Genomic DNA, 22,802 nt, shown 5'->3' on the forward strand with positions numbered 1-22,802 from the left:
TATACTTATACTTTCACACACATCATGATTTTATGGCTTATGCAATGTGCCAAGTGTGTATCTCACGCGCCCAAACACATTCCTTAACCACATTTTATATTCTCGTATTATTTTCAACAAATTTATGTACACTCGAGGAATATAATAGACAGAATAAGGATGATCACGACCACAACCACAACCACGACCACGAGTCACGACGATGTTAAGAAATTAAGGATGGTGTGTTTAGTAGCCCATAAAATTTCAACACACAAAAGAAGAAGCCCAAAAGATAAGAGAATTAAACCAAGACCCGAAACAATTGGGCCAATTGAGTATTAAAATCCCTAACCTCACTAGAGAAGACTAGAACCTTCTAATTTGTTGACTAAAAGGGCATTTCTGCAATTTATGCCTGATTATTCATAAACCCTATTCTCTTTCATAAACCCTAGTGAACTAATTTAGGGTTTTTCTCCCGTCTATTTCACCTTCCTCTTTCTTGTGATTTTTCTGGAAAAAATGGCGAAGCGTTTGATGCCATTGTTGAACAGAGTTTTGGTAGAGAAGATTGTTCCTCCTGCCAAGACTCATGCCGGAATTTTACTCCCTGAGACCAGCAACAAGGTATCAATTTCCTTCAATATTTCTGTTAATTTTTACTCAAATTTATATTTCGTTATTGTTTTCTGCTTTCATATGACTAATTTATGGGGGAAATTGCTGTAAAAATGTATTTTTTTGCTTGATTTTGTAATGGGTATGTTGCAAATTGGTAGATTTGTTATCTATCTGCTTAGATTTTATATGAAATGCGAAGAAAATTAATGGGTTCATCTTATTTTAGATTAAAATTGTGCTACATTATTGGGTTTTATGATTCTGATCGACTTTATTGTTGATTAAAATATCTGCTGATTACAATGGCAGTATGTTCTGCTATTCATCTGAATTATTGTGATTTGTGAGATGTTGGGGTTATTATGCAAATTAATTGTATGTCTGTTCTTCATAGGTTGATTGAGTATTATTTCCAAGCTGTTGTTGGCTGTGAAATTTGTTTATGATGCTTTATTTTGGGGAGTATGGTTTTTATTAATTGAATCAGTTCAAGGATTTATTACTGAATTTTGTTGCTTGGATCCGATTTCAGCTGAATTCTGGCAAAGTTCTTGCTGTTGGACCTGGTCTTCGTGACAAGACGGGGAATCATATTCCTGTTGCTGTCAAAGAAGGGGATACTGTACTCCTTCCTGAATACGGAGGAACTACAGTGAAGCTTGGTGAAAAAGAGTGAGTTTATTTTTCTCCATGCACTTTTCTTTTTGTTCGAGATGGTGATTTCTTAGTCAGATTATTGTAATTGAATGCTTTGACTCTTGATCCTCGATTGATGATTTCATGCTTATACATGTACTCTTGGTGCTATTTGTACAAACGTGACAACTAAATCCAGATGAAAGTAGTCGTAACTTGAATAGATTTGCTCTACTTGTGTGATATTCAATGTGGGAAGTCTATATGATGGTAACATTGGTAAGAATGTGTATTGAAGGGAATGTATTTCTTGTTGTATCCAAGTGTGTGTCTATGATCCATCTGCACTAGGAATAAAATATTGTAATCTTTAAATTTGCTGATTAAAGGTCCTATATGAAAAAAATAAAAAAGATTTATGGCATTTGTTTGAATGCTTAAGCAGCTAAGCAAGTATTTCGTGGAAAAGAGTATAGTACCTGCTTTTAGTGCATATGGGGTTTAGTACTCCGTAGTATTTTAAGTTAGTCCATATACTATGAGTAATTAAGTTTTTGATAGAAGTAATGTAATTATCATATCATATCTACCCACTATGCTGATTTCCAGATCCCAATTCTTTTTTAAAATGAGAACATTGGGTTTCAAAAGTTTATAACTAACATCAAGGCATCAGCAAGCTCTGCTTGACTTGAATAGAACATCACCAAAAGGTGTTTAAACTTTTAACGTGTTAATGACCTTTGAAGATATTTAAGCTGTTGCCTTTTCTTTTCTTTCTATTTTGATGGGAGTGGGGAATTATATCAAGCAATGTGAACTTCTGATACTGAGTATGTTGCTATATTAGGGACCTACTTATTAATATAAAATGTTAATGGGAATTCTCTCTGTATACACCCTCTGGTTCCCCCCCACCCCCCCACCCCTTCCCCCAAAAAAGAATAGAGGGAGGATACTAGGAGTCTAGAGTTCGTTAAACTAGGGCAAAGGTAACAAAGTGTTGCTACCTTAGCTGGAGGATAAACCAGTTACTAAGATAAAGTTGTCATGATGTGATTGATGCATACATCAGGATTTTTGGTTGGGAAAACTTGAAGATTGAGAGTCTTAAAAGCATGCATATCATGCTAGATGCTCATGTTCATTGTTCCTCATTGCAGAATTCATGTCCTTTACCTCTTGTTATCTGTCAAGTTTTTTGGAAGAAAAATAAACCAACATTATTTATTGTAGTGGTATTATTCTTCTGTTGCATTTTTTATTTTCATTCAGCCATCGTTTACATAGGTGAGATTTGAAACACTTGCGTGTATTAATATGAACTTTTCTGTTTTGGGGCATCAAGAAAAGATAGTTTTGACCTTTAATAATAAAAAGATGGACTTATAATACGTGACACAGAGCTGGAGTTTGGACTTGTAGAGGTTGTGGGTTGAGATGTTTTCTGCATAGTTAGAAGCTCCGATAATGTAATGTGTTCTCTCTAGTAGGCTATTAACTTGTGTCAATAAGAACCTTGCCCTTAGGTGTGTTCTAGCATAGTTTATGATGTAGCATAGTTTATCAGGCATGAATTGTGTTTTGTAATTTGTATGGCACTGTATGGCATTGTATGATGTAGCATTGTATGGCACTGGCCTATACAATGAAGCATTCAGTAATATATTTTGCTGTGTTTTATGTTCCATTATCTCCTCATTAACTGAATTTAGTTGTTTTGAAAATATAGTGCTTTATTTTCTGAGCTCATACATTTACCCACTTCTCATCTCTTTTACGACTCTGCATCATTCGTGGCAAATTACTTATCTTGATTTTGATTCTAAAATATGTATAGTATACTCCAAAATGCATCTAAGTTATGCCTGATTTTCTTCTAACCAGTCAGTAGTCACCATTGTTGGAAATGTATCCTGATGATGTTCTATGTAATGCAGGTATCACTTGTACCGAGATGAAGATATAATGGGAACACTCCATGACTGATTTTAGTGTCATTTCCTGGCTTGATCAAGTACACCCTATGATTGTTATCTTAGGAAAATTTAAATTTTGCACATTGTTAATGAAGCAGCTATCTTTGAATTGATATTCAAGATGGTAAAATGTGATAGAATGCCATTTTATCCTTTTGCGGATTGACCAATGTTTTTTACTTGAATGTGAAACTGTATTATGGATTCAAAATATTATGTTTCTTCTTTCAAGTACAACTTTTCTTACTTTTTTCAAATTCTTTGGCCATATTGTTTCTCTGAACTCAAATTTTTGATGGATTTTCGTATATCTAAAACATTGTACTTAAGTTGTGTACAAGCCATGTAGGGTGAACCACGACACATCTCCTGAAATTCGTTGTTCCTTACCTTTGTAAGAAACACATACGTCGAAACATTTCTGAATCAGGAATAATTTGGTGCAGTGAAAGCAGATTGTATATCAGATTTTTATTTCATGGACTTGGTTTCACCATCTTAAATTGTTTAGCTTATAAAGTCGAAGATTTGGTTGATCTTGGTTTTGTTCAGTTGAATGCTATCACAATACACAACATATGCTAATAGCAAAAAATAGTTTCTGATATAGTCGTTAATCACTGAAATTTCTTGCAATGAGTAAATTAGCAATGAACTCTTGTATTATTGACTTAATGTACGTAATTGATTATGACCAAATCAATCCATGCGGTTTCTGAAATTTCTGTTATGAGGTATGGCCGAATCAAATTTAGTGATTATAATGTTTGGTCCATTAGATTATTGAGCAAGTGAGACATCTGGTAGTGGCTTCCCGTCCAGGAAGGAGCGGAAGAGCACGAGAGATCGAGCGGGTTGCGAAAATGGTACTTCGTGGGCAGCTCCTCTTACAGTTGCATATGCAAGAATGTCACCATACACTTGCGTCCATCCACCAACCTGCCAAAATTAAGATGTTAGTTCTTATCCTCCTCTTTTTACTTCAATAATAGGCGTAATAAACGCTTGAATTTGGTCACCTTAATGGCATGTCATAACTGGAGTTTGTTGGGTTTTTTTTTTCTTTTTTTTTTTTTTTCCGGTTTTGCAATTTACGTGCAACGTGATTATTAATTCTATAAAATGGCATGATCATACAAAAATATGAGAAATCGACCTGTCTATTCGCTAGCCAAGTTCTATAAGGAACCGTAGTGTTTAGTCCCAACTCCTTTGCCAATCCGTTTACAAGCGTTCTAGTTCCAATGAATGGTATTACTGAATCTTGATCACCACTGCACAAATAGAATTAAAATAATCAAATGGAATGATATTTTGAAGTTAAATTAAGTCCATGAATATCCACAATAATTGATCACATGTAAATAAAAAAACATAGAGCATTCACACACTAGTAAATTACTTGTATAAACTAGGAATATTTTATCTACTATGTATAATTAGTGGCTATTGCTCCTTCTTAATTTCTGTGGGTACACTCCAAAAAAAACAAGGTATTTGTTTTTTTTTTTTTGGTGGAAAAAAACAAGGTATTTGTAACAGTAGAAAGTCATTATCCAAGGTTGAAAGTTTGTTATTTGGCTTGTATATCTAAGACAACACACTTAAGACTTACTCTGTAGTTTATAAACTTACAATTACATGAACATGTGATTAATGTGAGAATTGTAAACAAGGTAGAGGTTAATATTGAGAGAAAATTACCCTAGCATAACCTTAGTACTACATATAATTTACCCTTTTAAAGAAAAAAAATATATCAAACTCTGCCAAGTAATTAGTAAAATTACCTGTAAACCAAAACTCTTACGCCACTTTTAGTGAATGTACCAAGTAGTGGAAGAGTAGGAACCTCCAAATCGTCCATGTCATAGTTGAGCACACTATACCATTGTTAACAAAACATCCATTGTTAACAAAACATCCATTGTTAAAATATAATGGTAGAAAATTAACCAATTAACAATACTAGAGTATAAGCTATATGAAATTATATCTACATGTATATCCAAGAATTAGTATTGTAGAGTAATATAAGCTCCTATTTTCCCCATGAGTGGATGTAGCTTACTTTAAATGAATGAACCGCTACAAATTCTTGTACGTGTTTTTACTTTGTATTGTCATTCAAATCAAGATTAAAGCCCAAAAGTCACATATTTACGAATTCAATTAAGTTCGAACAAGATAAGTTGAATGGAGTACTATTTATGTCTATGCTTAATTATTGTATCATCAATACATTACGGTTTATCACATTAATATGGCAAAATAATGGTGGCATACATAGGATGTGAGATATGATATGATGCTCACGGGTCAAAAAAAACAAAGACCAACTCATGCTGACTCTAACCCCCATGCTGCCGCTGCTAGGCTGATATAAGTTTTTGGTTTTATTCTACTAAAGAATGTTTTTACAAATTTTTTATAATTTGGACCACAAAAAACTTTATAATTAAATAATATTCGATGTTTTTACTATTTTGTGTGAATAAAAACAAAAATAATAGTACAACTTACAATTTTAAGTTTCCTTTAAATTAAGATATAAAAACCGCATAAACAACATTATCTTTCATAAAAATATACTTTTATGGCTAATGAAATAGTAAGAAATAATAGTGTAAAATCTAATTATAAAAAACTAATAACTCAATTATTTTAAACTTTAATTTAATTGATCTTTGACGTGGTACCTACAACCAACGTGATAAAAAGGTCATGACAAAAAAGTCACGAGTTATTGCAACCTACTCTCTTATTATAAATTATCAAAGTTTTATTGCAATTTAAATGGAATATCTCTAATTCTACATATTATCGTCTCACATGGGACTTTACCTATATATCCTATATTCTAATCTAATCAATGCATTATCAATGTGCCATGTTTATACAAGTTACCAAATTAGTATTGTATGTTATAACAGAATCTTTGGTGCAAAAATAGAATATTTAAGAAGAATCTTACTTGCTACAAGTAGCCCATTGAGTTACCCCAATAAGGTTTGCATGCATAGCCTTTTGTACATCTTTTCTATTCAAGTATTGGGTTGTTTCATCATCTAGACAAACATCAATTTTCTCTTCATCCTGCCATTAAATTAATCAATACGTTACATATCTATGTTGAATACGCGACACTCAGACATTGATATAACACATTAACACTTAGCCAGTTCATTTTAAGACATTATCATGCAATATTTTCATTAATAATCGACGTGCAATCGTTTATGACAATTCTAGCCCGAGTTAAAAAGTAACGCAATGACAAGAACCAATAACGAATAAACTGAATGAAAAATTTGTACTTGGTATTACCATCATTTGGCGTAGTACATGAGCTTGTTGAGAAACCGAATGTAAACAAACGTCGAGAGTGACATCGTACGAGTCAATAAACTTGCCAATCTCACTATTAATTTGTGAAATAACTAATTTGCAAGGTGCTGAGAGAAATCCTTTCTGTGCTTGTCTCCTAATTTGTGAATAATTGCATATCTTTTCAGAAAGCTCATATGTTGCATCTGAAATAAGTCCATGAGACCAAATATATTCTGTCCTTGAATTGAAATCAGTGTTAAACTCCACCAGTGGATTTCCTATCTGCATTTTCAGGAGCATAATAATCATATAAATCACTAAAATAAAGTTAATTAATCACATAATTAAATTGTTAATCATTGATTATCACTTACAGCAACTCCCTTCAAATTTGACTTGAGGCTTGATTTTAGAATGAGGTTAGCAAGTTGTGGAACATAATGTCCTGTTTTTAAACAGGGGAAACAAACTTTCAACATATTAATTACAAGTAAGTGTCGTCTAATAATTGTCCCATATACTATTTTGGTCGTAACAATAAAAAAAAGAAAGATTATGGAATAAGAATCTGACCTCCATAGCTCTCTCCAGTGAGGAACAAATCTCTATTCTTGTATTCTGGGTATTTTGCTAGGAATTTTTGAAGAAATACCAGATTATCTCTTGCTGAACATAATATAGTTTTGTCATTAATTTCATCAGTAAATAATACAAGTAATTAATAGATTAAATATACAAAACATATAATGAAATGAAATTAATTAGTAAAATAAAAGACCTGTCATTTCATCATTAACTCCATTATAAAATGATTTATTAGCAGAATAAGAAAACCCAACTCCTGCTGGTGATTCAAGATACAACATATTTGCTTCTGCAATCAAATCAAATCAATAACAATGATATTAACCAACTAATTAGTTATATACTAATTACATTTTTGAATTAGCTAATTTTTTCATAAAATTAAATTATAAAGACTTTACCTTTATTCCAACTAAACTCATTCTTAATCAATCCATTTCCACTTGGTCTAAAGGGTCCATGTTCACTAAATGCTCCTGCTCCAATAGATGAGCAACCTGGCCCTGTAAAAATATACAAAAATTAAATATATAATACCAAAAAAAAAAAAAAAAAAAAAAAAAGTGGGGAAAAAAAATAATAACCTCCATTGAGCCAAAGAACAAGGGGTTTGGAAGAAGGGTTAGTTTCAGCTTGAACTAAATAGTAAAAAAGATTTCTTTTTTCGACTTCGTTGACAGTAATATAGCCAGAAAATTGCTGGAAATTAACAGGGGGTTGCCCTGGTAAGCTTGTGATTTTATCATCTTGAGATGATAATGGAGTTACTTGTAATGCAAAGTTGCATAATAAAAGGGTTACTAAAGTTATGAGTTTTGTGAGAGACAACATTTTGCTACACTTATCAAAGAAACTAAAGAAAAAAAAAAAACAAGTAATATAGACATATAGTAATCAAATGAAAGTTTGGTTGATTTTTATAGTGTGGTTCTTAGTATTCATTCTAGTGTGTGAACTCAACACGTATCTATATGTCATTTGAGGGCCATGAAGAACTTTCCAATTTCAATAATAATTAAGTTGATTGAAACATTATTGAAAGGCTTGTATAAGTGTAGCCTAGTGTTTGTTAAGGACAAACTTTGTTTTCTTTTTTTTTTTTTTTTTTTTTTTTTTTTTTTTTTTTTTTTGAAGGGACAAACTTTGTTTTCAAATTGCATCATTTATTGGACTATTGATTGGAAAAGACTAGGGAGTCAACTTGATAACACTAGTACAAATTTGTTGAATATTAAACTATGAAGTGTTACGCTTTTCCTAACAACAAAAAGATATAATGGTCTTTTTAAATAAGGGTAATACTATATACAGCCCTTAAGACTGCATATAAGCGTTTAATATTCTTCTTTTTATAGTATTAAGTTGGGAATTTATCAACAATTCACAAGTAAATCTGTGTAATAAATGTTTATTTATTATCATATTTTTTTTTTCCATTTTTAGCTTCTTATATACTGTATATATCTTTTTGTCCCAAGTAATTATGTTACTCAGTTATTATAAATGCGAGTGGGTGTAAGATTAAATTAATAAGTGAGAAAATGTAAATAAAGTACTCTCTAAAATTGTGTAAAAAAAAGGTGAATAAAGTAAGAAAGAGAGAGAATGAAAAAGTGTAATTTCCTCAAAAAAAAAAAAAAAAAAAAAAAAAAAAATGAAAAAGTGTAATTATTGTAGGGTTTGAAGATAAGATGGTAAAAGGAATGTACCATAAATAAAATAAGACAATGTAAGTAGACCTTTAAATAAAGAACTCAAATGTAAAGTGGGAAAAAAAAAAAAAATGGGAAGTACGATATTATTTTCAGATTAAGGGCATGTTCATATTTACTTAATTTCAGTTCAGTTCAACTCTAATTAGTTCAGTTCAGCTCCTAATTTCCCTCTCTCATAAAATATTTATTTCAGCTCAGCTCCAATCAGTTCAGTTCTATAAATGTAAACAAGTCCTAAATTTTCGTCATTTATGTTAACAAGATCTTATTTTGTTTTTATTTATTGAAATTAAAGATAATAACAATTAAATTTGTGAATTCTCGTGTATGCAATGATTCACAAATGAAAAGCAAGGTGGTAAGCTTGTAACTAAAAAAGCGGAAGAATGTACATTTTTCTGGACAATGACATGCACTATGTAATTTTTTTTGTAGTGTTTTAATCACTTAATTTATAAAGTGCATATACCGCGTGCAAAATTTGACGGTGGTGTTGCCCACAAGGCCACAATTAGAGGTGTCAAAACCGAACCGACCCGAAAAAAATTATCCGTTTCGAACTGTAATCGATCCGAGAAATTCAAGACCCAAACCCGATCTGTAACCGAACTGAACTCAACCCGAATCCAAACTTGACCAGATCTGAACTCAACCCGAATCCGATTTGACCCGACCTGAACTCAAACCGAACCGATTCGACCCACCCGAGCTCAACCCGATCCGAAATTGACCCGTAAATAACCGATCTAATCCGATCTGTTTTGACCCGAACAGATATTAACCCGATCCGATTTTAACTCGATTTGATTTTTACCCGATCCGAATTTAACCCGATCATAATTAATTATTTACTTTTTTATTCAAGTTCTTATACTATATATTTACTAATTATTAATAAGTTAACTTTTTGACTACAAAGAAATAATCCGGAGTCTTAAGTTTACTTCATGTACATATCAATTATATTAATTTACTTTCTAAGCTTTAATAAATGCCACACGATCTAATAAACCTAAACATTAAGCGGGAGTTAATTGATTTGCTTGTAAAGCTCTAGTTAAATGTTGCCTAAAGCCTATTGTCATTTTTAATGAATTCGTCAATATATCACTAGCTCGGTTCACTTCTCACTTATATAGGTATGATAAGTCATCGATAATTATTCAATCTCAATTTTCCTCAAAGATTAAAATTACACATAACTTGATCAAATGAGAAAACTAAAACTTCGTGCTTCGTAATTAATATTGACCCAATAATAAGGTAAAAACTAAACAATATCTCTAGTTTAAAAATAACCTTATTTGGATATGAATTTGGTCAACTCGACCAAAATCCAGCCAAACACAAAAAGGAATTGAACCGAAATTGACCGAACCGAACTTGACCGAACCGAAATCAACCCGACTCAAATTCATCCGACCCGAAGTTACCCGGCTAAACCCGTTTTAAACCCGATCCAAATATATCCAAACCGAAAGTGAATCAATCTGAAGTTGACCCGACCCGTATCCGACCCGGACTCGATAGACCATGACCCGAATTTGACCCGACCCGAATTTGACCCGATCCGACCCGATCCGAGTTAAAAGGATAATTTTGATCCGAACATATCCGACCCGAACAGACTCGACCCGAATAGACCCGACCCAAACTCCATCCAGTTATCCGAATTGACACCTCTAGCCACAATTGAACTAGACACTAGTTTGATTATTTTAAAGTTTAGGAGAAATTTTCAAATGCAGTCATTTAAAGTTTGTATTTTGTAAATTATTACTATTTAAAAAAAATATTGTAAATTGCAGCATAAAAATAATAATAAATTGTAAATTGCAACCTAATTTAATTTTTCCGAAAAATGTTCCGTTAAGTTTTTGGGCTTGACCCATGATTGGCTTCTCATCATCCATCTTGAAATTGATCCATTTGCCCACAACGTACTTCTTCTTTCCGGCATCATCCAAACCATATTTATTCTCCAAGGAATCCCAAATGACCTGACTTGACTTGACTTGAAATTGACAAACAAGTCAAACAAGGTGTTGTTTATATGATTGAGAATATGACCACAAACTAGCTTGTTGTCCTTTCCCTTCTTCTTCAAAGCTTTCGTCACGGTTGTTGCAACAGTGGTCGTAGCAATAGCAGTTTGTTCTTTTGCCTTTTTAAGCACCTCAATGATGTATTCATAGAGTACATAATCTATTTCAATTTTCTCAAAGAAAATTGGTAACTTTTGCGACCATCTCTTATAGTTGTTTCCATCAAGAGGCTCCAACTTAAAAAGGTCGGGAAGGGTCTTGTTCATAACACTAATTGCAATGGACATTATTTCGTTTTCAAATTGTTGTAATATAAAGTGGGTCTAGAACAAAATTGTTAATAAAATGAACAAGAGAAGAGAAATAATACTCAAAGAAATTTCGGTGTGGCGTTATAATAATCACTGACTTAAAAACGAAATCTGGCGCAACCGGGGTGCACAATTGTATTCGCTGGTACGTTCCCTACGCTAAGGTTACACACATCACTCCCACACAATCAAAGGCACTTTTCGGTAGGAGGTTGGAGACTAGTAAACTTATGCCCAAAGTGATAATTGTGTTTAGCTTAATGTGTTTGATAATTGTGGTAATCTGATTTTTCTACCATGTAAATATATAATGGAAGATGGGATGATAAAGAGTTGAGCAATCCAATGAGACAAACCCTTAAAGTCAGAAATAATAGATAGTAAATAACCCCTTAAAACATTCCATTAATTATGGGTGTTAAGGGGGAGTTACAAAGGAAGAGAAAGAGAAAAAGACGTTGGTAATCTCAAATTTTCTCTCGTGCCCGGTAGGGCGAACGAACGACGAAAATCAACTATACTCTTGTGCCCGGTCGGGCGGTCACCGCCCGACCGGGCGCCTGGACGTATTAGAAAACAATTATTCTCGCGCCCGTTCGGGCGAGCCTCCGCCCGATCGGGGGAGAAGTCAACTACGTTTCCTCTCTTTACTCCAACAATCATATATGACTAGCAATTCTCAAACTCGCTTATATGTTGATCTTAGCTATTTAAAGTCGAGTCTCTTGATGTAACTAATTATAAGTGATGGTCACAAATAATGTTGATTGCTTTATAACAGTTGATTATGTTTTGTCTAAGAATGCTCCAAAACCTATTGAACAATGCTATGATTAAAATTCCTAGTACTCCGGTTACTGGGAGTAAAGAATCTGATACAAACCAAAGTACGACTACTATCATTGTTAATGAATATGAAATCAAGTATTATGATTGTGATCAAGAAAAAAAAAGTAGAAGTTGATTATGTTTTGTCTAAGAATGCTCCAAAACCTATTGAACAATGCTATGATTGAAATTCCTAGTACTCCGGTTACTGGGAGTAGAGAATATGATACAAACCAAAGTACGACTACTATCATTGTTAATGGATATGAAATCAAGTAATATGATTGTGATCAAGAAATCTGAAATCAAGATATATGTAACTGGGAATTGGTTGAATTTGAAGATGGTTGATTCGATGGATCAAGTCCATGGCCATGTCTATATGAAAATATTGTTGCTGAAATTCTTACTGAAGGTATGAAGATATGTGAGATTTGCAGACTAATGTTTTGATTGAGAAATTACCTGAATTATGGTCTGATTATCGAAATCACCTCAAGTATAAGAAAAGGGGTTTAACTCTTGAAGAGCTAGTGAGCCACATGAAAATTGAAGAGGCGAATTGACTTAAGGATTCTAACTCTAAGGCGAGAAATGAACTAGCTGTGAAAACTAATCTTGTTAGGGCCTATTATTATGTATAGTGTATAGTTATCGGGCCTATCTCATGAGCCCTAATCTATTTGGTAGGTTGTATATATACGCTTGCTATACTCTAATGAAAACTACGGAAAATTATTTCGTGACATTGTATCAGAGCCAAAATCACTCTAAGTCCTACATCTCTAAATTTTTTTTTTCTAATTCCCACTATCAATTCTGACTTTGACAGGAAGAAGTCTGGTGACAATCGTGCCGGTAAGAGGAAATCTGAGAAGAACAAGGGCAACCTTAAACCCACAGGCAAGATTGATAAAAAGGTTACAGGTAAATGTTGGAATTGTGACAAAGTGGGGTACTTAGCTATGATTGATTTTAGTCATATCCTGGCTTGATGAAGTACACCCTATGATTTGTTATCTTAGGAAAATTTTAATTTTGCACATTGTTAATGAAGCAGCTATCTTAGAATTGATATTCAAGATGGTAAGATGTGATAGAATGCGATTCTATCCTTTTGTGGATCTACCAATTTCCAATCTTTTTTACTTGAATGTGAAACTATATAACATGGATTCAAAATATTATGTTTCTTCTTTCAAGTACAACTTTGTTTACTTTTTTCGAATTCTTTGGAGTATGGCTTCATAATCAATCGTGATGTCCGTATTCAGATGGTTGTCATTGCATGCAGAATCAGCAATATCTGCTTATTGTATGTAATTGATTATAACCAAATCAATCCTTGTGGTTTCTGAACTTTCTATTATGAAGGTATGGCCGAATCAAAATTAGCGCTTATTAATTTTTGGTACGTCTAATAATAATCCATAGATTATTGAGCAAGTGAGACATCTGGAAGTGGCTTCCCATCCAGGAAGGAGCGGAAGAGCACGAGAGATCGAGCGGGTTGCGAATATGGTGCTTCATGGGAAGCTCCTCTTATAGTTGCATATGCAAGAATGTCACCGTATACTTGTGTCCAACCACCAACCTGCCAAAATTAACATGTTAGTTCCAATCCTTTTCTTGCTCTTTTTACTACAAAGTTTGGGTGAAGCAATTGTTTAGAGGAACCTAATAACAGTCAATAATAGGCATAAACAACGCTTGAATATGGTCAACTTAATGGCATGTATTTGTGTGCTCTATATCCTGTTTTTTTTATTAGCGACTAGCCGGCTATAAAGGTTGTAGTAAGTTTGAATTTTATCACATTATTAGTTTAAATTGCACTATTAATGTGATTATTAATTTTGCAAAATACATGACAAATCGACCTGTCTATTTGTTAGCCAAGTTCGATAAGGCACAGTAGTGTTTAGTCCCAACTCCTTTGCCAATCTGTTTATAAGCCTTCTAGTTCCGATGAACGGTATAATTGAATCTTGGTCACCACTGCACAAATAGAATTAAAACAATAAAATGAAATGATATTTTGAAGTAATATTAAGTCCATGAATATCCACAATTACTGATCATATGTAATTTACCCTTTAAAAAAATATCAAATACACATCGTTAGTGATTAGTAAAATTACCTATAAACCAGAACTCTCACGCCGCTTTTAATGAAAGTGCCAAGTAGTGGAAGAGTAGGAATCTCCAAATCGTCCATGTCATAATTTAGCACACTATACCATTGTTAACAAAGCATCTTAATGTTAAAATATAATGGTGGAAAATTAATCAACTAACAATCTAGATTATAAGCTACATGAAAGTGTATACAAGTATATCCAAGAATTAGCATTGTAGATTGATATAAGCTCCTATCTCCCTAAACGTGGATGTAGCTTACTTTGAATGAATTGCTATAAATTCCGGTGCGTGTTTTACATTGTGCACTTAAATTATTGCTTTCTCATCTTAGAGCTTGTATTGTCATTCAAATCAAGATCCAAGCTCAAAAGTCGTATACTTATAAATTTAGTTAAGTTTGAACAAGATAAGTCGAATATTACTGCTTTTGCTTAATTCTTGTGTCATTAATATATTCTAGTTGTCATATTGATAATTGATATGACATACAAGTATGAACTATGAAGTATGGTAGATCTAACAGAAAAAGTAGAATAGTGTGCAAAATAATAGTATCATACATAGTATTTATTATTTAACATATATTGTTGAGGTTCCGGTTAGATAAACCCCCTTCATCTTATCTATATATAAAAAAAATAAAAACTTATAATGCTCACGGCTCAAAAAGAACAAGCTAAGGACCAACTCATGCTGACTCTACTAGGCTGATATAAGTTTTTGGATTTATTGTAAAAAAGCGTGTTTTTACATTTGTTATAATTTGGACCACTAAAACATGAGTAAATATTTAGGGTACGTTCTCTTCAGCTTAATGTCAATTCAGTATAGTTCAGTTTAGGTCAGCTCTAATCAGTTCAGTTCCTAATTTCCTTCTCTCATAAACAGTTCAGTTTAGTTTAGCTCATTTCAGTAAATTAGAACAGACCCTTACTGAATTCGATAATTTTACTTTTCTAGATGATTGAAAACAAAATTACAACTTTTAATTTAAACACCATAAACAAAATTATTTTAGAAAAAAAATAAATTTTAACGGGTAATGAAAGTAATACTAGTAAATAAAAGAGTGTAAAAACTAACATTTACTTTAAACTTTTGATTTAATTAATCTTTGGCGTGATATCTACAACCAACGTGATGTAAAGGTTATGACAAGAAAGTCATGAGTTATCGCCATCTCTAATTATAAATTATGGAAGTTTTATGGCCAAAACTATTTTGTATGCATTTAAATGGAATGTCTCTAATTCTACGTATTATCATCTCACATGGGACTTTGCCAATGTATCCTATAATCTAAAGTAGCTCGAATATCAACAAACAAATTCCAATCTTACCAATGCAACTTGAACTTATCAATGTGACATGCTTATACATGCATGTTTCCAAATTAGTATTGTACAGTTTGTTATAACAGGATCTTTGGTGCAAAAATAGAATATTTAAGAAGAATCTTACTTGCTACAAGTAGCCCATTGAGTTACCCCAATAAGGTTTGCATGCATAGCCTTTTGTACATCTTTCCTATTCAAGTATAGTGTTATTTCATCATCAAGACAAACATCAATTTTCTCTTCATCCTGCCATTAAATCAATCAATATGTCAAGTATCTCAATTGAATACGAGTAACACAACACTCAGACATTAATATGACACTTAGACAGTTCATTTTAAGACAATAAATTACAATATATTCATCAATGATAGGCATGTAACCGTGTATAACAATTCTAGCCGAGTTGAAGTAACATACGTAAGAAAGAACAAACAATGACAAGAACAAATACTTTGTACTTCGTATTAATTTGTACTTCGTATTAATTATTACCATCATTTGGTTGAGGACATGAGCTTGTTGAGAAACTGAATGTAAACAAACGTCGAGAGTGACATCGTACGAGTTAATAAACTTGCCAATCTCACTGTTAATTTGAGAATTAACTAATTTGCAAGATGCTGAATAATTTCCTTTTGGATCTTGTCTCCTAATTTGTGAATAATTGCATATTTTTTCAGAAAGATCATACGTTGCATCAGATATTAGTCCATGAGACCAAAGATATTCACCGATTGAATTGAAGTCATTGTTAAACTCTAGCAGTGGATTTCCTATCTGCATTTTAAGAGCATAATCATTGTATAAATTCACTAAAATAAAGTTAATTAATTGCATAATTGATTTGTTAATCATTGATTTTTACTTACAGCAATTCCCCTCAAATTTGACTTGAAGCTTGATTTTAGCACGAGGTTAGCAAGTTGTGGAACATAATGTCCTGTTTTCAAACAGGGGAAACAAACTTTCAATTTTTTTTTTTTTTTTTTTTTTTTTTTGATATTTCAACATATTAATTGCGAGTCAGTGTCGTAGAATAATTGTCCTGTATACTATTTTGGTCGTAATAAAAAAATTAATAAAAAGATAATAGAATAAGAATATGACCTCCATAACTCTCTCCAGTGAGGAACAAATCTCTATTCTTGTATTCTGGGTATTTTGCTAGGAATTTTTGAAGAAATACCAGATTATCTCTTGCTGAAAATATAGTTTTATCATTTATTTTCATCAGTAAATAATACAAGTAATTAATAGATAAAATATACAAATCATATAATGAAATTAAATTAGAAAATGAAAGACCTGTCATTTCATCATTAACTCCATTATAAAATGATTTATTAAGTGAATAAGAAAACCCAACTCCCGCTGGTGATTCAAGATACAACATATTTGCTTCTGCAATCAAATCAATAACAATGATATTATCACCAAAAAAACAAACAAACAAACAAAAAAAAAAAATATACTCCCTCCATTTTTTTTAATGAGATCCTTGGGTTAATAAGGTTATTTTTTAATTGAAAAGTAAATTGGTGTGAGAGAGACTGCAGACTAAACAATGAGAAATAATAAACTAAGAGTAGGGACATTAGTAGATAAAGATATATTACAAAGTATTAAGTTTTAAGAGATTTTCAAAAAAATGAAAAAAAAGAAACTCTAGCTTATAAAAAAAAGGAAGGAGTATTAATCAACTAATTAATTTATTAGAGCAAGATTAGCACAGTCTCATTTTAAGACTTTAATCCATTGCCACATCAGCTTTTTAGATAAAATTTAATTATTTTTTAATTTATAATTATGTTAAGACTCCTCAAGACTCGATAAAATTTATCTCTTCAGTCGCTCAGACTTATTTTTTTACATATAAATTAAATTATTAAAGTTTTTTAAAAATAAAAATAAATAAAAATTGAGTGTTGTATTGAGTCTGAAGTTGAGTCTTGAATTTTCAAGACTCCACTTCAGATTTTATTGAGACCAAACTTCATAAATGCTTAAAAATAATAAAGTCTTGTCTTAAGACTGTAAAATTAGAAATTGATGATGTCATCTAGAATCTTAAGACCCAGGGCTAATCTTGCTCTTACTAATTACATGTTTTTTTTTTTTAATTTTGACAAAAATTACATAGTACATGTTTTGCATTAGCTAACTTTTTCAAAAAATAAAAAATATAAAGACTTCACCTTTACTAAGACCAAACTTCATAAATGCTTAAAAATAATAAACTCTTGTCTTAAGACTGCAAAATTAGAAATTGATGATGTCATCTAGAATCTTAAGACCCAGGGCTAATCTTGCTCTTACTAATTACATGGTTTTTTTTTTTAATTTTGACAAAAATTACATAGTACATGTTTTGCATAGCTAACTTTTTCAAAAAATAAAAAATATAAAGACTTTACCTTTATTCCAGCTAAATTCATTCTTAATCAATCCATTTCCACTTGGTTTGAAGGGTCCATGTTCACCGAATGCTCCTGCTCCAATAGATGAACAACCTGGCCCTGTAAACATATACAAATTAAATACGAAGTATATAATACCCGCCCGCCCCCCCCCCCCCCCCCCCCCCCCAAAAAAAAAAAAAAAAAAAAAAAAAATTAGAAGTGGGAAAAAATAATAACCTCCATTGAGCCAAAGAACAAGGGGTTTGGAAGAAGGGTTAGTTTCAGCTTGAATTAAATAGTAAAAAAGATTTCTTTTTTCGACTTCGTTGACAGTAATATAGCCAGAAAATTGCTGGAAATTAACAGGGGGTTGCCCTGGTAAGCTTGTGATTTTATCATCTTGAGATGATAATGGAGTTACTTGTAATGCAAAGTTGCATAATAAAAGGGTTACAAAAGTTATGAGTTTTGTGAAAGACGACATTTTGCTACACTTAAGAAAGAAACTAATGAAAAAAACAAGTATTTATTATGTTTAGTAGTAGAATATTATGATATATAAGGTATTATAGTAATCAAATGAAACTTTGGTTGATTTTTATAGTGTGGTTCTTAAGGCCTGTTCTTTTCAGCTTAAATTCAGTTCAGTTCAGTTCCAATCGGTTCAGTTTAGTTCCTAATTTTCTTCTCTCATAAAACATTCAATTCAATTCGGTTCAATTCAATTCAGCTTCAATCAATTATGTTCAGTTCAGCTCACTTTAATAAATCAGAATAGACCCTTAGTATTCATTCTAGTGTATGAACTCAACACGTAACTATATGTCATTTGAGGGCCATGAAGAACTTTCCAAACGTAATAATAATTAAGTTGATTGAAACATTGAAAGCCTCGTATAAGTGTAACCTATTGTTTGTTTAGGACAAACTTGTTTTCAAATTGCATCATTTATTGGACAATTAATTGGAAAAGACTAGGGAGTCAACTTGATAACACTGGTACAAGTTTGTTGAATACTAACTTATGAAGTGTTTTGCTTTTCCTACCAAAGAAAAAAAAAGTGTATAACAGCCTTTTTTGAATAATTGGAGTCCCAAGTAATTATGTTATACTCAGTTACTATAAATGCAAGTGGGTATAAAATAAAGTAAGTGAGAAAATATAAATAAAGTATTCCGTAAGATTGTGTAAGAAAAAGGTGAATAAAGTAAGAAAGAGAGAGAATGAAAAAGTGTAATTATTGTAGGGTTTGAAGGTAAGATGGTAAAAAGAATATAATGTGCCATAAATAAAATAAGACAATGTAAGTAGATCTTAAAATAAAGAACTCAAATATAAAGTGGAAAAAAAAACACCGAAAAAGTAGGATATTATTTTGAGATTAAAAGTTCGTCAATTGCGTAAACAAGATCCTGGTGTATGCATAAATGTAAAAGCTTGTAACTAAAAAAAGCGGAAGAATGTGGAGCAGTGATAGACCATTACCAGGTATGGGCTTGTTGGGCCCATATCAGGGGCAAAAATGTAATTTCGCGTAAAACTTACTCATGTTGTAAAAATGCAGTCCCTCTTCTCTCAATAACAGTATACGGAGTATAAATTATAAATGACAGTATAAAAACCAAGAATAACAGTATACAAACCAATAATAACAGTATAGAAATTAATAATAACTGAGCATCGACAAAAAACTACCGGTGTCAATTTCAACCGAACTCAGCGATTTCCAGCATAGAACTCACCGTTTTTAATGGCTAGAGCCATAAGTTTGTGTCTCTTGTTTTTGGGTTATGTTTTTTTTGGGTGGTTTCCGGTGATTTTTAATGGAGGTAGTTGCGTGTTTTTGGATTTCGATCAAGGTAGTAGTTGGTGGGGTGGGCTTCTTGTTGTCGGAGGTGAAGGTGTGGTGGGCGGAGGTTTGGAGTTATCTATGGAGGTGGGGAAAAGGGTTTAAGGAAGGAAGAAGATGAAGAGGAAAGGGGAAAAAAAGGAAAAAGAAAATAAAAATAAAAAATTGTGGTATTGGGTAGTATTACCCATACCATGGTAGTGGGTAATACTTACCTGAAGAATGTGCATTTTTGTAGACAATGACATGCACTACGTAATTTTTTGTAGTGTTTTGATCACTTAATTTGTAAGTGCATATATACCGCGTGCTTAATTTGATGGTCGTCTTGCCCACAAGGCCATTGAATTATTGAACTAGACACTAGTTAGATTATTTTAAGGTTTAGGAAAATTTTTCAAGTGCAACCATTTAAAGTTTATATTTTGTAAACGGTAGCTATTTAAAAAATAAATATATTGCAAATTGCAGTCCAAAAATACTAATAAATTGTAAATTGCAATACAATTCAATTTTTTCATCGATTAGTATGCCAAAAAATGTTCCGTTAAGACTTTAGGGGTTATTTTTAGTTAGGGCCCAAATTAGTATCGTGCCCGGGTTGTTTATAAAATTTTAAGATAAATTTTTATTCTATATATATCAAATTTTAAAATATATCAAATTTTAAAATATATCATTGATATAAAATTAGTTAGGAATTGATGTGCTTTTGTGAGATTAGTGGACATGTAATGCCTAATAATATTAGTGAAAATGTTCGATTTAATACATAAAATAAAATTAAAAATTAGCAAAAATAAATTAAATTAAATAAATGTTCAAAATCCGCCAAAGTGATTAGACTTTGAGGGAACGGAGCAAGAGATACAAACTCAAAACAACCCCTAGCATCTCATCTAGTCAACTTGCTACACTATGAATGTTGGATGTTACTTTGCTTGTCGAATTATAGTTTAAATCATTCTTGTTACAATTATTTATGGCTGAATACCAATGCAAGCAGCTTGTTAATATATGCTTCCTTATGTATATTTATCTGTAGAATAAATGTTGGTTCCTCCCTTCGATTTTCTTTGGCCCACAAATATGCTGCAAAATTACATTATTATGAATTTATGATCCAAAGTTATTGAAGATTCTCATGGTCCATAACAACATTAACAACAAAGGAAGTTAATAGTTAATATATCCAGTATAACCATCTTCAATTTCTTAGCACATTTTGATTGTTTTTTTGGATGGTTGTTGTAACTTTTTTTCAGAATTGTTGTTCGTTTTTGTGTTTTGGTGGTGAAATATTTATTTTTGTGTCCTAATATTTAAATAACAACAATTTTGTTTCGTAACCTGAAGTGACTCGATCCGAGATTACTCATGACCCGACCCTAATTGACATGTCTATATAGTTATAAAATTCTATTAGATTGTGAACTATATTATTTTAACCGGTTAGTATATATCATAAATGTATGTTTTACTTCTTGAAGTACATCCTTCGCTCCAAAAAAATATTATGATATAAAAAATTAAATTTATATGATAATTTTTTAGAATTATAATCTAATAATTTTTTTTGAATAAAATACAATTCAATTTGTACATCTAAAAAATTGGTATTTTATCGAAAATAAAACTTTAACTAACAATTTTATCCTAAAATTCTATCCAAATAGAATTCTAAACTATTTTTTTTATCTTCTGAATTCTATTCAAATATATCCAACGTGGCACGACACTTGGCGAAAAAACACTTGGCGAAAGTTGAAATGCCAAGTGTCGCTGTCTCGTGGTCTGGCTAAAAGTTTAGCTTTATATATTAGTTATATGATATATATATATATATATATATATATATATATATATATATATATATATATATATATATATATATATATATATAAGGTTTTAAAGGCCGCATATCGTGTTTCACATTATACGATACGATATTATAGGAAGTGTTTGGGTCCAATTTAGTCCAATTGGGCCTAGTCATTAAATGATCTAATTAAAAGCCCAAGGTCAAGGTTCATTGTCTCCAATTATGCTAAAGTCAAGGTCAGTCCACAAGACATGTCAATTGGGCCACGACCCACATTCTCCATATACGCAAAGGTATAAAAGCCATCAATATGATCTTTGTACAGACATACACAAAAAGCCTCAAGCAATTAATTCTCTTACATAGCTTTCTCTCTCTACACATTGTACTGACTTTAGCATCGGAGGGTCCTTCCTCGGCAACACCCCCGAGGCTAGTTTACGTGTGTTTTCTGTGCAGGAAACCTTCGGCCCAACATCACTTGGACCGAATCCAGTCTTCACCACTTCAGTGGGCCTTCGGCGAGGCCCCATTGTTTTCACCCGAAACAATTTGGCGCCGTCTGTGGGGAACACTTTCAAAAATCTTTAAGCCAAATCTCTAATCAAAATCATCTTGCAATCATCTTAGTGGCAATGGCTAAGAACCGCAAGAGCAAAAGCCTCCGTCAAGGAGCAGGCGAAAAGCCTAAAACTCCTACACCATCACCCTCACCGGACCGGAACTCTCCCAAGGGTGCCAGTTCGGGGGGAGGAACATACAGGGAGGATTCCCTTTCTCCCGTAATTCACAACTCTCATCATAGGCCGAGTCCCTCTCGGTCTAGCAGAGGTCAGTCCGATCACAGGACTCATTCAGTGCCCCAAAGCCAACCATCGACCATCCGCTCTCATTCCCACACTCAGCCGAGGACCCCTTTGACGGGGCCCAGCTCGGAGGAGGTGGCGAGAGTGCTGGCAGTGCTCATGGAGGCAATGAGGGCACAAAATATGCCTCCACCTCGCGATCGAACTCCTCCGCATACCCGGCATCAGCGGAGGAAGCTAGACCATGATGGTGGGAAACCTCCTTCCTTCCGGGAACTGGAAAAGTGGGAAGAGGATACCTGGAGAACTGAAAGAGAGAGGAAAAAGAACCCTCAATTTTTCAGAGGATCCTCAACCTCCCAACCAGAAACGCATAAGAGCAGCAGCTCAGCTTCTCGGCCAGAATCTGCT

General features: G+C 32.6%; 3 protein-coding genes across 4 annotated transcripts; 1 reads left to right on the forward strand and 2 right to left on the reverse strand.

Annotated features, from left to right (window-relative positions):
• The first annotated feature begins 403 nt into the window (after positions 1-403).
• Positions 404-3,475, forward strand: LOC145632334 (10 kDa chaperonin, mitochondrial-like). Its single transcript, XM_081684681.1, has 3 exons — positions 404-609; positions 1,136-1,275; positions 3,180-3,475. The coding sequence occupies exons 1-3, from the start codon at positions 505-507 to the stop codon at positions 3,226-3,228; spliced, it is 294 nt and encodes a 97-aa protein (XP_081540807.1). The 5' UTR covers positions 404-504; the 3' UTR covers positions 3,229-3,475.
• A 369-nt stretch (positions 3,476-3,844) lies between these two features.
• Positions 3,845-8,022, reverse strand: LOC145632333 (serine carboxypeptidase-like 45). Its single transcript, XM_081684680.1, has 10 exons — positions 7,718-8,022; positions 7,535-7,636; positions 7,327-7,422; positions 7,122-7,214; positions 6,923-6,993; positions 6,546-6,830; positions 6,193-6,314; positions 5,009-5,101; positions 4,375-4,492; positions 3,845-4,157 (listed from the first exon to the last, which is right to left on the reverse strand). Exons 1-10 carry the CDS (start codon positions 7,962-7,964, stop codon positions 3,999-4,001), a joined length of 1,386 nt encoding a protein of 461 aa, XP_081540806.1. The 5' UTR covers positions 7,965-8,022; the 3' UTR covers positions 3,845-3,998.
• Positions 8,023-13,030: 5,008 nt separating this feature from the next.
• On the reverse strand, positions 13,031-18,470 carry LOC145631127 (serine carboxypeptidase-like 45). 2 transcript variants are annotated; one of them, XM_081683220.1, is made up of 10 exons: positions 18,151-18,470; positions 17,929-18,030; positions 16,820-16,915; positions 16,622-16,714; positions 16,384-16,454; positions 16,007-16,291; positions 15,636-15,757; positions 14,174-14,266; positions 13,913-14,030; positions 13,031-13,626 (listed from the first exon to the last, which is right to left on the reverse strand). In XM_081683220.1, exons 1-10 carry the CDS (start codon positions 18,395-18,397, stop codon positions 13,468-13,470), a joined length of 1,386 nt encoding a protein of 461 aa, XP_081539346.1. In that variant the 5' UTR covers positions 18,398-18,470; the 3' UTR covers positions 13,031-13,467. The 2 variants fall into 2 exon arrangements, with proteins under 2 accessions (XP_081539346.1, XP_081539345.1); XM_081683219.1 differs by having other exon boundaries at positions 16,622-16,915.
• Positions 18,471-22,802: the final 4,332 nt, after the last annotated feature.

This window comes from Chenopodium album, chromosome 5 (genome assembly GCF_948465745.1).
Source record: "Chenopodium album chromosome 5, dcCheAlbu1.1, whole genome shotgun sequence".
Classification (NCBI taxonomy): Eukaryota; Viridiplantae; Streptophyta; class Magnoliopsida; order Caryophyllales; family Amaranthaceae; genus Chenopodium; species Chenopodium album.